Source organism: Meles meles, chromosome 18 (genome assembly GCF_922984935.1).
Source record: "Meles meles chromosome 18, mMelMel3.1 paternal haplotype, whole genome shotgun sequence".
In the NCBI taxonomy this organism is placed as follows: Eukaryota; Metazoa; Chordata; class Mammalia; order Carnivora; family Mustelidae; genus Meles; species Meles meles.
In genome coordinates, this window is record NC_060083.1 from 27,509,083 (window position 1) to 27,525,364 (window position 16,282).

General features: G+C 41.5%; 1 protein-coding gene across 3 annotated transcripts in view; it reads right to left on the reverse strand.

The window, feature by feature from the left end:
• Window positions 1-590: 590 nt before the first annotated feature.
• The window catches only part of TADA2A (transcriptional adaptor 2A), a 52,536-nt gene continuing 36,844 nt past the window's right edge, over window positions 591-16,282 (reverse strand). For 2 of the 3 annotated variants that reach the window (XM_045985480.1, XM_045985481.1), the window contains exons 9-16: window positions 16,198-16,261; window positions 14,588-14,631; window positions 11,299-11,409; window positions 9,266-9,337; window positions 6,418-6,550; window positions 5,193-5,236; window positions 2,999-3,117; window positions 591-1,708 (exon numbers count right to left, since the gene is read on the reverse strand). In XM_045985480.1, coding sequence (XP_045841436.1) covers window positions 1,523-1,708; window positions 2,999-3,117; window positions 5,193-5,236; window positions 6,418-6,550; window positions 9,266-9,337; window positions 11,299-11,409; window positions 14,588-14,631; window positions 16,198-16,261 — 773 coding nt within the window. In that variant the 3' untranslated portion in view covers window positions 591-1,522. The remainder of the gene's footprint in view (window positions 1,709-2,998; window positions 3,118-5,192; window positions 5,237-6,417; window positions 6,551-9,265; window positions 9,338-11,298; window positions 11,410-14,587; window positions 14,632-16,197; window positions 16,262-16,282) is intronic. The other variant, XM_045985482.1, reaches the window with a different exon arrangement.

The following is a 16,282-nucleotide window of genomic DNA, read 5'->3' on the forward strand; positions in this document are numbered from 1 at the left end:
CAGATCCTAAGAGTTTCCTTTTCATCTGCAACGGCCAGATAAGCATGCATATTTACAGGAGTCAAAAAGTTTGAGCAAATACTTCCAACAAAGCATATGATATTTGAATTAGATATGTTGGATGCTGAAAGAATTGAAGAATCATTCAGCTAGTGGAGGCAATTTGTTGCAGATTCTGAAGTTATTTCTACAAACAACTTTGCTTCTAACAGAAATGGGATACCCATGACTCCACGTTTGGCTTCTTGTTTTGTGGCTCCACGTTTGGCTTCTTGTTTTGTGGAAAGGTTTGAGGTTCAAGTTTCAGATGTGGTGGGGTTACTCACCCTCATACCTAGTGAGTCCCATATACGAAACTGCTTTTGTTTTAAAAGTAGCTTTTATTGGGGCGCCTGGGTGGCTCAGTGGATTAAGCCGCTGCCTTCGGCTCAGGTCATGATCTCAGGGTCCTGGGATCGAGCCCCGCATCGGGCTCTCTGCTCAGCAGGGAGCCTGCTTCCTCCTCTCTCTCTGCCTGCCTCTCTGCCTACTTGTGATCTCTCTCTCTGTCAAATAAATAAATAAATAAAATAAAATCTTAAAAAAAAAAAAAAAGTAGCTTTTATTGAAGGCTAGCCCGTCACCACTGAGAAATTAGGGTTCAGGTCTCAATCCAAGCAAAGCCGAGGTTAGCTGTATCATCTCCATCCTCAGGGCCCTGGAACCCTGGGAAACCCAGGGCAAGAACAGGGTGACGCCAGGACACACATGTTAGCAGAGACAGTGCGGCGTGATGAGGAGGGCATTCAACACCCTAAGTGTGCTTTAGTTACCAGAATACTTGACACACCCACAAATTAAGTAGCAAAACATTTTAATCCATTAATTCTAAAAATAACAGAGACATTTTATATCCGGTGCCACCTCCTCAAAAGTCTACTGCACATTAGACAGACTCCAAAGTACAAAGCCAGACATTAAAAGGGAAAGACGTAGTTTGGGACAAGACCGTCACGGAGAGATTTTTTTCCTCCCATTTGCTCATAAACGTTAAGTCGTCAGCTTAAAAAATCCTCAGAAGGAAGAGAAAGCTTTCTCATGCTCTATAACCTTTCTCTTTATTTTAGATCTTTCTGTAATGTTTGAAAGCAAAACATAATCAGAAAACCAGCCTCCCAAGTACAAAGATCTGAGCTGGACTCCTGGGACCACAGCCTGGTTCAGTTCTATTTCTACCGACACTCTGATGGGAGGTACTATGGTTCTTGTTTTAGTTACAAGAGGTGTTGGGAATAAAGGCCCACTCACATTTAATAATAGCTTATCTAGCACATAACTCTGCAGCACAACACCAACAACAGGAGTGTTTTAAAGCAGGGTGGAGAAGAAAGGAGATATTAATACAACGTAAGGTTCCCTTTGTCCTTCCTCTCTTTTTACAATGAGAATTCAGCTCAGCAACAAAACGCTCCAGAGCGCCCGTGCTGTCCTTCGGCCCACCGCATTCCAAACTTGTGATTTCTGATCCCAGGCCCTCAGAGCCTCAGGCTTTAGTGATGTATCCTTCTCGGATGAGGAAATCATAGATTTTTCGGGTTTTGTTCACATCTATCTTGATGAGTGCTCTTGCCTGCGCCAGTCTCAAGCCTCCTTGCTTGTTACATTCGTTCAATAGAGCAGATTTGTATTCTAAATAGGCTCCTGGGACCAACCTCACCATCTGACAGAGCTGCAAGACACGGCAAATTTAATAAACATTAACATCTGTCATTCTCATAATTTAATCCAGTAGGTATAGCCAAAATAAAATTTCAAAAAAGTGACATCAACCTCCAACTATTTATAGGAGCTGCTGGGTGGCTGGACCACATTCCATTTAGTCTCTTCCTTGGAGAGAATCCTCCCTCACGACAGACACTTAGGAAGAGAAAGCCAGAGTCTAATGCTGGGAGCGACTGCAGCACGTGTCGCCAGCTCACCTGGGTCGGTCAAGGAGCACAAGTATGTGTCCTGAGGAGCAGCCTGGGTCCACACAGCTCTCGGCCCAGCACATTCCAACACAGCCAGTCAGGGAAGAGCCATAGGGCACAGTAGGGGCGGGGGTGCAGATACTTGGATTCCCAAGCGTGAATCACATTATTTTTGGTATCGGCATAAAGCACTGGTCCCTGATTTGTGATTACATTTCCTACGTTGAAGGAGGAGACAGAGACCTTGTGAAGAGGCTACTTCAGCTGCTAAAAATCTAGAAAGCTGGCTCAGTCCCAGCTCCCCTGCCATGGCACCCCACGGCAATGAGCAGTGAGAGGTCACTGCTTGTGGGTAAGGATAAAACTGATTGAAACTCCAGGCCATTCGATCCTTGACTCAGAAAGGCCTGTGAACTTCTTCAGCAACACTGAACTAGAACATACACTCCTCTCGATTCCCAAACTAATCTTTACTGTTCCTGTGGCTGAAATCAAAGACTAAGAAGCCGACTCCATGACTCCCCTTACAATCTGACCTGAATTAATGATATGGAGTGGCAGATGGGGAGACTGATCTTGGGAACAGTAAAAGGAGTGCACGAGGAATAGAAGACGGTTCCTCTTTTGGAATGGACTTCAGAGCTAGGCACATTTTTTTGAAAATGCTTGAGGACGACTCCTTTGAGGCTGGCTTTAAATTTTGAGACAGCCAAAAGTAATATGAAGACAAGTCTGATGATTTTAGTGGAAAAGAAAAGTAGGTCATGGCATTTTTAATCAAAATTAGTCTTTGACTCTATGTGATGTTGAAGTCCCTCCTTTATGGCTACATACATGCTGCGGAGACAATCTTTTATGTGATGGTCATAGTGATGGGGAAGTGTAGAGCAGAGCTCATCAAAGCGACCATTCCAACAGGAAATAGCCATTTTCCTATATGAGTTATTTGAGGTTTATAAACAATTTCATTCATATGAAGCACTCAGTACAGTATCTGATACACGGTACTGCTTAGTAAATGACAGCTGCCGTTCCTAGGATTTATGTATCATCAATCCCACTCTTTCTCCTCTAGCTCTCCGTCGTTTTGTTACCTCCTTTTCTTTTTCATTCAGCTTCTCTGTGCCAGGCAGGCCAGTGAGGTTCAAGGGTGGTGCACTTCGTCGACCTACAGACAGAGAAAAAGGTATGCATTTCATAGGAGTGACAATTCCTCAGGTATGAAGTAACACAGTCCACTGCGGCCAGGCCAGTGAGGTACGAGGTCATGATGTCCAGCTCTAAGAAATCTCTACCCATCACCTCAGGCCTCAATCTAGCTAGCAACGTGGGCACCCCAATGTTCACCTGAAAATACAAGTGGTAATTCCCGTGCCCTTTGCTCTGCTAAAACATACAATCACACATACCCTAGTAATCCAGGTGCTACTCTTTCCAACCCCCAGTAAGATGCTAAATTCTAAAGCCCAGATGTCACCCAGTGAAGAAAGGTCATATGGTGCCCGCCCCGACGGCTGATGAATGGAAATAACAACTCCACAGGAGAGACACTTCCCAGGCCTCAGCACTCTGCCAGGAGCTCGAGGCAAACACGGTAATTAACCAAGTACCATTTGCCTTCAGATCAAAGGCAGACTGTTAGGCCAGCAAAAGGCCCTTCTTATTTATTATGTGAGGGAATATCTGTTCCTTCCAAAGAAGCCCTGTTTACCTGAAAGACCCGCACAGAGGAACAATGAGCCATTATAGGGCAAACCAAAAGCTGAAGTGAACTCACATACTGAGAAAGAAACCCAAGTATAAGGTCACTACCTAGGATGGAAAGTTTCATGTGCAAAATTTTTTGCTTTTATTTTGAATACATAATTGGAATTAATGTTCAGTTGGGAGGTGAGTTAGGCAAAAGAAAATGTGGAATAATCTATTATCAAGTTTTATGGGGGCTGCCTTTTAGGAGGTGGGGAGAAATAGGGGCTGTTATAGGCTGCTCCGAGAGAAAACAGGCTTCTCTGCAGTTTCGACAAGGGGATAAGAGCCTCTCCATAACCAACAGGCTAAGCCTTCCCCTAAATGCTCAAAAAGGGAGACTAAAATCATTTGGTACCTCTTCAAAGTTACTGCAGGCTAGGCTGTAATTAATGATCCAGGCTTTCTACTTTGCACTGCCTTAGGAGCAAGGGAGAGCATAGAGAGGAACAAGGGGTCTCCCAACCTAAATGCAGGGGGTGAGAAAGCCTAACACCAGCCTAGGAAGCTATCAAAGAATAAATGAATACAGATGGTTCAAAAATGCAAATACCAAATTATTAATTATCACTGTACTATATTTTTATTATTTGTATTATTTGTATCTACACTATATTTATTATTTGTATTTAGATTCAGAGGGCAGGGTTAGAAGACTTGTAAAATAAAATTTGGATTTAGCTATCCTGACTACTCTCTTAAAGACTCTCTTTTCTCTTTTAAGTGTTAAGAAATAATCACCTGAAACAAAGGAATCAATTTTTTTTTAAAAAGTTGCCCTAAAGAAGCCTTTTCTAGGCTCTGTCTAGATCCTGAATCCGAGAGATTTTAAATGGGATCACAAGGTCTTCCGAAGAATGGTAAAACTGCAAACGGGTCATCTTTTCCACTAGTCCAGTCTCTACAGGGGCATGATCTGCATGTTCTGATATAGGAACGCAGCCGATGTAGCATGTGGAGCAGGGGTGAATAATAACAAGAGAACTGGCAAAAAAACACCACAATTTGGATTGGAGCTCTATAAATCATATCACCCCAAAGAGCACGGAGGATTAGAAGATAACATATGGCTTAAGCTTGCTCTGAAAACTAACCTCAACATAGAGAACATACCCAAAAAGGTAAAGATAACAAACAGAAATACCTCATATCTCCAACTTATAAAGAAATCCTTGTGTTTCTGCTCAGGATACAAAGACTTTAACTGATCTGTGAGACAAATCTCAAAATCGTGATAAAGTAACTGCTCGTGGACACTGGTAAATACAGAAATCACCCCTCTGGAGCTCCTTCTTCCCCCGCTCTGTACTCAAACCCAGAAGATAATCCCTATCCGGCCATGAAGATTCTGAAAGCTTGATGTGTATAAATTGGGATAACACTTACTTACCTCTCTGCCTAAGCACCCTGCTTCCACAAGGGGTAAGAGACTACTGCGTGAATCCCTAGAATGAAAACTTCACAATCAAGACTTGCTCCAGCCTGAAAAAGAATTACCTGAATTCGAAGCCATCGGAATAGAAGGGCTCAGGCCAGAATCACTAAAACAAAGAAGAGGAATTTAACTTAAGTCACACCAAAGAAGGCAATTTTCAAAAGCCCATGTGGGCCTGGGTGCCATTCATCAGGTTGGTTCCTTTATTTATTTAAAAATTTTTTTTAAATATTTGACGGCCATCTGGGTGGCTCAGTTAAGCAGCTGCCTTTGGCTCAGGTCATGGTCCCAGGGTCCTGGGACCGAGTCCTGCTTGGGGCTCTCTGCTTGGCCAGAAGCCTGCTTCTCCCTCTCCCTCTACCTGCCACTCCCTCTGCTTATGTGCTCTCTTTCTCTCTCTTTTTTTTAAAAGATTTTATTTATTTATCTGACAGAGAGAGAGATCACAAATAGGCAGAGAGGCAGGCAGAGAGAGAGGGGGAAGCAGGTTCCCTGCTGAGCAGAGAGTCAGATGACCTGAGCTGAAGGCAGAGGCTTAACCCACTGAGCCACCCAGGCGCCCCATGCTCTCTCTCTTTGAAAAATAAAGTCTTTAAAAAAAAAAGTTGGTTTTTTTTTTGTTTTTTTTTTAATTTGAGAGCGCACAAGAACAAGCATGAGCAGGGGGAGAAGCAGATAGAGAGGGAGAGGAGAAGCAGACTCCCTGCTGAGCAAAGAGCCCAATGTGGGACTCGATTCCAGGACCCTGGGATCATAACCTGAGCCAAAGGTAGCCACTTAACTGACTGAGCCACCCAGGTGCCTCAGGTCGGTTACTTTAAAGGGATGTAGAGATAGTACTGTTTTACAGCATATCCCACTATACTAACCAGGAAGGGTGATCTGTTCTATGGGGTGTAAGAAATCGCCTGGATTTGTTAAGAGCTCTTAGTCTGGAACATCATGAAGACTAATCATGGGGAAAGGACAGAGACATGATTTGCCAATGGAAATCATTCCAATAGACAATGGGGTGGAAAGAGGAGGCATGGTGGAGGAATTTACTATTTTTAAAAAGAAGATCAAAGTAGCAAAGTAGGATTCCAGGAGGCCAGCTTTGTTTCTCAAAACTGTCAGTATTGCAGTGTTTCTGAGACAGATGGCTAAGATTAGAATTCTGAGTTTTTCTAGCTACCCAATTATTACTACTTTGCCATGTGGGTAGGGTACCCATGGAAATATCTGAAACTACACATAAAAGCCAGAGCACCCGAGGAGCCGCTCCTGCTCTCTGGACTAAGCACTCACATGTCGGCTTGCCGACGGAGCCACTGCTGGCAAGCACTGCTGTCCTGGATGTACTGGAGCACTTCAGAGAGCATGGTGCGCTTAAGGCGCTCCTCCTCCCGCGTCTTCTTGAGGTGGTCATAGGTTCGGGCACCTGAAGGTGGAGAAAAGAACGTGACTACAATGACAACGCAGCAGAACTAACTGAAAGGCTTTCTAACCGACCAGCAAACAGTTCGCCTTTTGGGGGTTTCTTTTGCAAAACTGCTTCCAGGATGCCTGGGTGGCTCAGTCGGTTAAGCATCTGACTCTTGGCTCTGGCTCAGGTTATGATCTCAGGGCTGTGAGCAAGCCCTGTGTGGGACTCTGCACTCTGTGGGGAGTCCACTTGAGATTCTCTCCCTCTCCCTTAGCAGCCCCCCAAAATAAACAAAATTTTAAGAAAAAAAAATACAAGATTGCTTCCACAATTTTTTCTTTTTTAAAAGATTTATGTATGTATGTATTTATTTTAAAAGATTTATTTCAGAGAGTGTGCTAGCAAGAGAGAGAAGGAACAGGGGGAGCAGCAGGCAGAGGGAGAAGCAGGCTCCCTGCTGAGCAGGGAGCCCGACGTGGGGCTCGATCCCAGGACTCTGAAGGCAGACACTTAACCAACTGAACCACCTAGAGGTCCCTACTTATTTGTTTTTTTAAAGATTTCTTTATTTGAGAGAAAGAGAGAGTAAGTGAGTGAGTGAGTGAGCATGAGCAGGGAGAGGAGCAGAGGGAGAGATCTCAAACAGACTCCATGCTGAGCACAGAAGGACGCCAGGCTTGATCCCAAGACTGTAAGATCATGACCTGGGCTGAAACCAAGAGTTGGACCTTAACTGACTAAAACACCCAAATACCCCTATTTATTTATTTCAGAGAGAGGGAGAGATCATGGACGGGGGGGCGGGGTGGGGGGGAAAGAAATCTCAGGCAGAGTCTGTGCTGAGTAGGGAGCCCGACACAGGACTCGATCTCATGACCCTGAGATCATGATCCAAGTCAAAGCCATAAATTGGATACTCAACTGAGCCACCCAGGTGCTCCCCACAATTATTTTTTTTTTTTTTTAAAGATTTTATTTATTTATTTGACACAGAGAGATCACAAGTAGGCAGAGAGGCAGGCAGAGAGAGAGAGGAGGAAGCAGGGTCCCCGCGGAGCAGAGAGCCCGATGCGGGGCTCGATCCCAGGACCCTGAGATCATGACCCGAGCCCAAGGCAGCGGCTTAATCCACTGAGCCACCCAGGCACCCCACACAATTATTTTTTTTAAGAGCAACGTGATTTCCGTTAGTTTGAAATCCCTTTTTTGACAAGAAATAATTAATATTTTTATTCTCTTCCTAGCTTTAAGAAATTTGGAGGCAAAATCTCCCCAAACAGAAAAATACAAAGAAAGTAAGAGTCACTTATGTTTCCACTCCCCCCAACGATAACTAACTTCACTATGGTCATATTTGCTTCCTGTTTTATTTTTTTTCTACATTTTTTCAAAGTTACAAGTGCTATACACATACACTCTTCTTTAAAAATCAATTAAAATGGCAAACGAAGTAAGTCCTCATTGACTAGCACAATTTCTTTCCCCTCTTTCCCAGATACAACCAACAGCAGGTAATCAAAACCTGGTATCAGTGTCTTGTTAAACATTAAACATTAAACAAAATGGTGTTTTCTACACGTTAACAAAGGAGTACAGATTCCAAAGTCACTACAGCAGTGAGTTTTAAGCCATGATCATAAAGCCCCAGGATTCCATGAAAATATCTCAAGGGTTCCAGTGAAGAGCAAAGATATCATGATGTACACCGGGTGGTCCTGGGTTCTATATGGGACCTGCACCAAGAGGCTTCAAAGTAGTTTCACTTTCCTCTTATTTACAGACCAGGGCTCTACATAAAATTTCATTTTGAAATGGTTTTCATCATTAAAAATAAAGAACCATTACGTTAGGCTGAACTTACACCCCACAAGACTACTTCTCATGGATAATGGGTGATAGCTTTCAAGCAACAGGAAGGAGGGAATGCTAAAGATCTTTCCAACAAAACAAAAGAAACTGTCATTTATTGAGCATTTACTGTGGGCCAGGTACTGTGCTATTTTCATGCATTATCTCTAATTTAATCTTACTAACTCCTTAAGAGACATGGAAAATTGAAACCCAAACAGAATTACAAATGTGATAAACAGGAGAGCCAGAATCCAAACCCAACCTGCACAAGTCTAGACCTCAAGCTCTTAACTACTGTAACACACTGCCTTCCCTTACGTCCTGGCTCTATTACACGTATCTCTTCAACCATATCAAACCTTGTTTCTTCATTATATGGAAATAACACTGCCTATCTCCTGAGTTTGTTATCAGAATCCAGTGATACCATCCAGGTGAAGTGCTTGGCATAGGGCCTGGTGTATGGTAAACTGTGCTATTTCGAGGTTGGCTGTTATTAATATAATTATTATTACTACCTCAAGTAACTGGGATGTAAGCACGTAGAGCCATTTGAAGCTTGGTTAATACAAATAATCAGACCATGCACCACAAAATTTTAGAAGGCTGATGCTAAAAATTAGAATACAAAAATCCTTTTTTTTAGAGGCCGCAGCGATTCCCGAATCTAAAGCAGCACCTCTCTCTTGTGTCATCACTTTTATTATCACGGCATATACAAGGATTAAACAGACAAGACTTCACTGGAAAGATCAAACACTCACTCCAAAAAGGGAAAGCTTGTTTAAAAAAAATCCACATGGTCTCAAACAGAGACTTCCTCTATGTGTTTAGAAGACACCTGCCCCCTGATACAATGTGTAGCTTAAGCATACTTACTACAAAAATTGGTAATGCCTGCTGTCCTGTATTCCTGGAGCCTCTTGATTTCCCTTCGGAGTTCAAATTCCACTGTTTACCCCAAGAAGAAATGAAGGAGAAAAGTTGAGAAAACAAAATCATCATCAATGAGCACTTTGCTGCTGAATATTTTCAGTAATTCTGCCTTATATAAAAGACTGGGCAAGTCCATTTGAGGAATCCTGTATATTCGTAACGTCTTATTAGAAATTTTACCCAAGAGCTGAGAAAAACTTAAGCTAGCCATCTTTTGGCTGCCATCCCCAACTGGAAAAAGCAGCTGGAACAGTCTCCCAGAAAACATACAGTGAACTAGCTGAGTTCATTTAGCTACAGAAGTAACAAATATAATTTTTTTAAACAACTAAGTTTTCCCACTCTATTTATCCTCTATTAACAAGTCTATCCACATAACCAAATTCTTTTATAAAACCTGCCTTTGCTATTACTTGATGTGGTCCCTTTGGAAGCAAAGGACAAAAGCTCTGTGCTCAAGTCCCAGATAGTTTCTTTACAGCTTTTCTCCTATAGGAACAAAAGAGCATTGTTTTCATAAACCAAAGATTTCTGCCTCCTCTGAGCGCATAGCTCAGGTTGCAACTGCTTGGGTTATTATGTGATAGAACATTCAAATTTGAGAGCTTTGAAAAAAAGGATGAAGGAAGAGCCTAAACAATCCATGAGGTGTAGTTCTTTGGAATGACACATAAACCAAGGATGGCACAAACTGGGACAGGAAGTAAAAGATCAGTCACCAGTACAAACCACACGAAGAATGCCAACCAAACAGGGTGCTTGATGAGGACAACCAACCTGGCTCAGAGAAATGCCTACAATGCCATGCAAGAAATATTTGCATGATGAGAACAGGATGAGCGCCTTGGTAAAACATTTTCCCAGAACTAAATTTGAGGGTCAAGTACATAAAACCTGTGATGAAAGGTGTAGCTTAAGCCACCCAGTCCAGATTACTGTAAAGTGTAGGCCTCACTGCCTTAAAAACTTCAATTTTTGTTGTGAAAAATCAAATGGTAACTGGGTAGAGGTCTCTCAGAAAGACAGGCAAAAGAATGGTGGAAGTGGGGCGCCTGGGTGGCTCAGTGGGTTAAGCCTCTGCCTTTGGCTCAGGTCATGATCTCAGGGCCCTGGGATCGAGTCCCGCATCGGGCTCTCTGCTCTGCGGGGAGTCTGCTTCCTCCTCTCTCTCTCTCTGCCTGCCTCTCTGCCTACTTGGGATCTGTCTGTCAAATAAATAAATAAAATATTAAAAAAAAAAAAAAAAAGAATGGTGGAAGTACTGGGGAGCCTGGCTGGCTCAGTCCATAGAGCATGGGACTCTTGATTGTGGGGTCATGAGTTCAAGCCCCACACTGGGTGTAGAGATTACTTAAGGAATTAAAAATATACATATTTTATTTAAAAAAAAAAAAAGAGTGCATTCTCTCTCTCAAATGAATATATAAAATCTTTAAAAAAATAAAATTTAAATTTTAAAAAAAGAGAGAATGATGGAAGTACTATTGCCAAGAGTCATCCAACTCTGTCCCCATTTTAAAAATTAGTTTTAATACTAAAATATTTATGAACAAAATAGTCTGATGTCTGGGATTTGCTTCAAAATAATCCAGCTGAGGGTGAGAGAAGAGGGGGTGATAAAAATGAAATAGGATTGGCTATGTGTTTTGATGAAGCTGGGTAATGGAAAAATGGGGGTTCATTATACTATTATCTCCATCTTTGTATATATTTGAAAACTCCTATAATTTACATATAAGTGGGGGAAGAAACTGCTAAACTACTGCTTTGGTGGGAAAAAAGAAAGCTACCAGCCTTTTTAGCCTCTTCTGTCCACCCCCAAAGTCCCAAATTTAGTTCATTGTAATAAAGGGGAAGAAAAGATAAAAATACCCATTTATTTATTTATAGAACTTTACCTAAAACATACCATTATCCTTCCTATTTACATGAACACACACACACAAATACTTGCGCAAGGCTTAAAAAGCACCTACGTGCATGGCTTTCAATGAACTTGTCGTGCTCCACTGGCCCCACTATCCTCGCAAATCGCCTCATTGTTTCGTAAAGGTCTTGGACTTCCTTGGGATACCGCCGTTCCATTACTACAATGAAAACAAAGCACAACCATGCCATAGAGAATATAAAAATCTCTTAAGTTCTCTATGCTTCTTTTACAAGAAGTAAATTGGAAGGAACCATTCCTAACCTCACATGACTGATTTACCCATGACAGGAAGCAAACAGGAAAGCCAAGAATGCAAAACACTAATCCTAAAGATAAGAGCATCACAGTGACTATCACATAGGGATGTTGTTCTCCCTGGAGAACGGAAGACCATCTGCATCACCAAGCACGCTGGTGATGATAATATAATCACCTCCACACCTCAGGCTCGTCATCTGTACAGGGGCAGGGACGGTTGGCAGTAACGGGAAAGACGATTAAAGGCAGATCACGTATTCTTAGGAACAACATTGGGCAAAATTTCTAGTATTAACTTCTGCAGGAAAACAAGAAAAATGCAGACACAATAATCCATCTAGAAGAGGTAGACTAGCCTAGAAAAAAATGTGTGATAGCTTTCATGCCCCACGAGAAATCTCCCTACCAACAGAGCCTCAAATGAGGCATTTACTTCTTCACTCTCTATCAGGGCCATTTTGCCTTCCTCCAAACTAAGTACCACAACTAAATCTACTACTAATGGAGTTATATTTGGATAACTATCATCCACCTAAATGGTCACATACACAAGGTAGCCACAGTCAGTAACTCTTGAGGATTACTAACGACCCAATTTCTACTAAAAAGTAGCATCGGCAAAGAAGATGAGGAGTAAAACCTGCCAACGTACGTGGTAGGCTGGAGTAGCCAGAGCTGCTACTTGGTCATTTCAGTCACATGGAGTAGGCTGAAACTAGGTGAGTAGATGAGCTAAAGTAACTAAGCCAGCTCTGCTCGCTTCTGGACTATAGATACAAGCTTTGCATTATGACAGCTATTTAAATTAAGTCCTCTCCTCAGCTCAATCTCCTCCCTTGAGGGAGAAATTCTTATCCACAAATTCCAGATGCTGAATTGATGGGCAGCCACAGACTGATTATTTTCACTACCAACACCCCCCCCCCCCCGCCCCCGAACCAAACCAAAACAAAAACGCCCTACTTGGATAGTACAGAAGAATTAGGAGTAAAAACTCTAAATTTGGTGTAAAAAACCCCTCTGCCTACAATATTAAGGTCACAAACACTCAGTATAATGGCAATTGAAACCTCTGACACCACACTGTGAAGTAATAGGGCCTCCTCTCAGCTCTTCACACACAAAATACAATTAAAGTAATCAGGCTAAACTCACTTCTGTTTACCAGCTGAGAACAGAATTTATATGAGTCAGGGTCTACTATGAGTAAAGGTCAAAACACTACTCACCTATTACTGAAAGCCCAAGCATTCAGACACAGGAACCCACTACTGTGGCTACCAAAATATGACCAGTAATTGTCTATAGAAAGGGCAATGGAAATCTGATCTTAAGTTATTTTTGCAAACCCACAGTCCTCAATGAAGGATTGAGGTTAAACACGCAATCTCATCCATTTCTAGAAGGAATATAAATTTACACAACCATCTTTTGGAAAACAATCTGGCAGTGCAGGTTAAGCATTTTTAATGATCACATTCTTTGACCTATTAACTCCACTTCTGGGAACCTACCATAAAAAAAATTCTAAATATATATAAAGATTTATTCACAAACTCATCACAGGATTATAATGATTCAAAAAATTAAAAATAAGCTAAATATCTAAAAATAAAAGTTTAGCATATTATATACTTACTTACATACACACAACATATTATGTAACTATTAAGAGGGACATCTTCAATCACTTGAAAAAGAGTATCAGAAAGTGAAAAAAAGATGTAACATACTTATTTATGATCACACCCATATTAAAAAACACTTAACCCGTGACTGGCTGAAATGAACCCTACAATGGCACACAGTGTCAAGCTCTATAAGATTCTATCAACTAGGACGAGAAGCACATGTGACATACAAGTATTATAACATTTCTATGTAAATATTGTAATCATGAGATCATCATTCTTATTTGCTGAACAAACTCTACATCGCAGAAGAAGAAAAAGTACAGGGCCTTTTTCTGCTCAGTCCAGGTGTCTCCAATACCATTTAAAATAGTAAGGTCAAAGTGTGCATTCACTTAGAAGTCATTATCGTTTTACTATCACCATCAAACAATACTAGATGTCTTATGTTTGTCCACTACAAACAAAATTATGCAAAATAATGGTTGCTTTTCCCATAAAAATGTTTAACAACCTGATGATCAACCTGATAATCAGGTTATGTTAACATATAGTTCCTATCCAATTCCAGAAAATGATCTATTAATATTCATGCTGCAATTACTATACTACTTAAAAAAAAAAAGAATTGTCGTACAAGTGTTGATGATACATTAATGGTTCTGAACTCTCACTATGTAACAGAATTGCCTTGAAGATTTTCTAAAAATGCTCTTGCACTAACTCTCAGAGATTCTGACTTTATTAGTCTTGGGTGATACCCAGGCATCAGAGTTTTTTTAAAGCTTCCAGTATGTTATGCTGGTGCACCCAGCTGACTCAGTTGGTAGAGTTGGTAGACCTGACTCCTGATCTCAGGTTCATGTGTTCAAGCCCCGAACTGTGTGAAGAAAAAAAAAAAAAAAAAAAAAGAAAGCTACCTGCGTGAATGCTAATATACAACTTGGGTTAAGAACTACTGCCATAGGGGCGCCTGGGTGGCTCAGTGGATTAAGCCGCTGCCTTCGGCTCAGGTCATGATCTCAGGGTCCTGGGATCGAGCCCCGCGTCGGGCTCTCTGCTCCGCGGGGAGCCTGCTTCCCTTCCTCTCTCTCTGCCTGCCTCTCTGCCTACTTGTGATCTCTCTCTCTGTCAAATGAATAAATAAAATCTTAAAAAAAAAAAAAAAAAAGAACTACTGCCATAGGGCGCCTGGGTGGCTCAGTGGGTTAAAGCCTCTGCCTTCAGCTCAGGTCATGATCCCAGTGTCCTGGGATCGAGCCCCGCATCGGGCTCTCTGCGCGGCAGAGAGCCTGCTTCCCCCCGCCCCTCTGCCTGCCTCTCTGCCTACTTGTGATCTCTGTCAAATAAATAAATAAATAAGAACTACTGCCATAAATGATTTGTTGAAGACTGTTTAATAATGTTGGAAGAAATTTTAAAATAAAGAAAGCAGCTAATACTTACACTGAAACTTTCTAAGGTTGATTAATCCATGGTCTCTTATAATTCTAGGATGAAAACCACAATAATGTATATTATAATTTGTTCCACATCTAATAATGTCTCCCACATGCAGCTTTTATTACACATCTGAAACACTATGAGGCAGGATACTAAGGTTCAAAGACATCACTCCCCACAAAGTTCTAGAGGGTAGTGAGTCTGCTAACACAATTTTAGGCTTTCAAAGATCACTTATTTTTCCTCCCCTTGGACATGACTCCCAGTAACTATTTGCTGGATGAATGAATGAATACTCAAAAATACTGAAAACATGTCTATATCTTGGAATGAAGCAGAAGGGAATCTGTGTCTGTGTCCTAAGAATTAATCTGTTCAATTCGGGGAACTGATATTTGAGAAAACAGTCTTTTAAGGGAAACGGCTAAACCATAAAAGGGTGCCATGATCACACATCCCATATTTACAACTGTACCTGTGTACATTCACAGAACAATTTGAAGTATTTGAAATAAATACTGTGCCCGTTTAACACAAGGGCCTCAACATAAGATCTAACAGGATCCTCAACCCCTGAATTCCACGATAATATCTAGCTCGAATTATGTGTTTTAAGCAAAAAATTTAGGTAAACCATGCAGAGTTGTGTCTGGAACCTGTGATCTTACACTGCAGGTATGCATGACGAGGGATGACGCCCCTCAGGGGCAGGTAAGTGATCTTCTCCAGCACGTCTCCAAAGCTAACTCTAGGCACGCTTTACTCTAAGTCACATCTTGGCCCCTCAAGAGTGCCTCCCAAGTCCTATTCCACTCTTTTTGTTGTGATGTCACTGTGTTTCTAGTCTGTAACACTGTGGTAATACACATACATGCTCATACATCCTGCATACCCTTCCTGAACTGTTAACAGTCTCTGTAATCTAGAGGGGATCTGGGATCCATAATTTCTCAATCTGAATATATGTTTTTTTGTTCTGCTGCAAAGAGAAGGAGTAACTGATACTGCCTGAAACTTGTTCAGAATTTCTTTGAAATCCTTTTAGGTAAGACTTCTCATTAAAAAATGAGCAGTTAGAATAAAAGCATTAAAAGAAGCTTAACCATTTGGGGCGCCTAGGTTGCTCAGTGGGTTAAGACTCTGCCTTCGGCTCAGGTCATGATCTCAGGGTCCTGGGATCGAGTCCCGCATTGGGCTCTCTGGTCAGCGGGGAACCTGCTTCTTCCTCTCTCTGCCTGCCTCTCTGCCTACTTGTGATCTCTGTCTGTCCAATAAATAAACAAAATCTAAAAAAAAAAAAAAAGAAGTTTAACGATTTGATAACACCTTGAATTTATTTTGTTCCTTTTCTCCTTAAAACAGTGCACCCATATTATTCAACGGTCATCATAACATCAAGAAAGGGTAAGAAAAGAGGAAGTAAAAAAACAAAACAAAACAAAAAAAGGACAAGTATTATTATCCACATTTGACAGATGGAAAAATTAAGGACCAAGGAAGATAAGTGTCTTTCTCAAGGTCACAAGACGAGCCACAAGTAAAATGTTCCTTATGGTCTATATGTGGTCGATAGTCCATACCTGAAAGAAGGCTGGATGGTTTTCTGTACTTACTTTTTTCGCCTTTGTCTCTCCTTTAACCTGGAATGATAGATATCTACGACAGCCATCTTCAGAGCTATAAACAAACACACACACA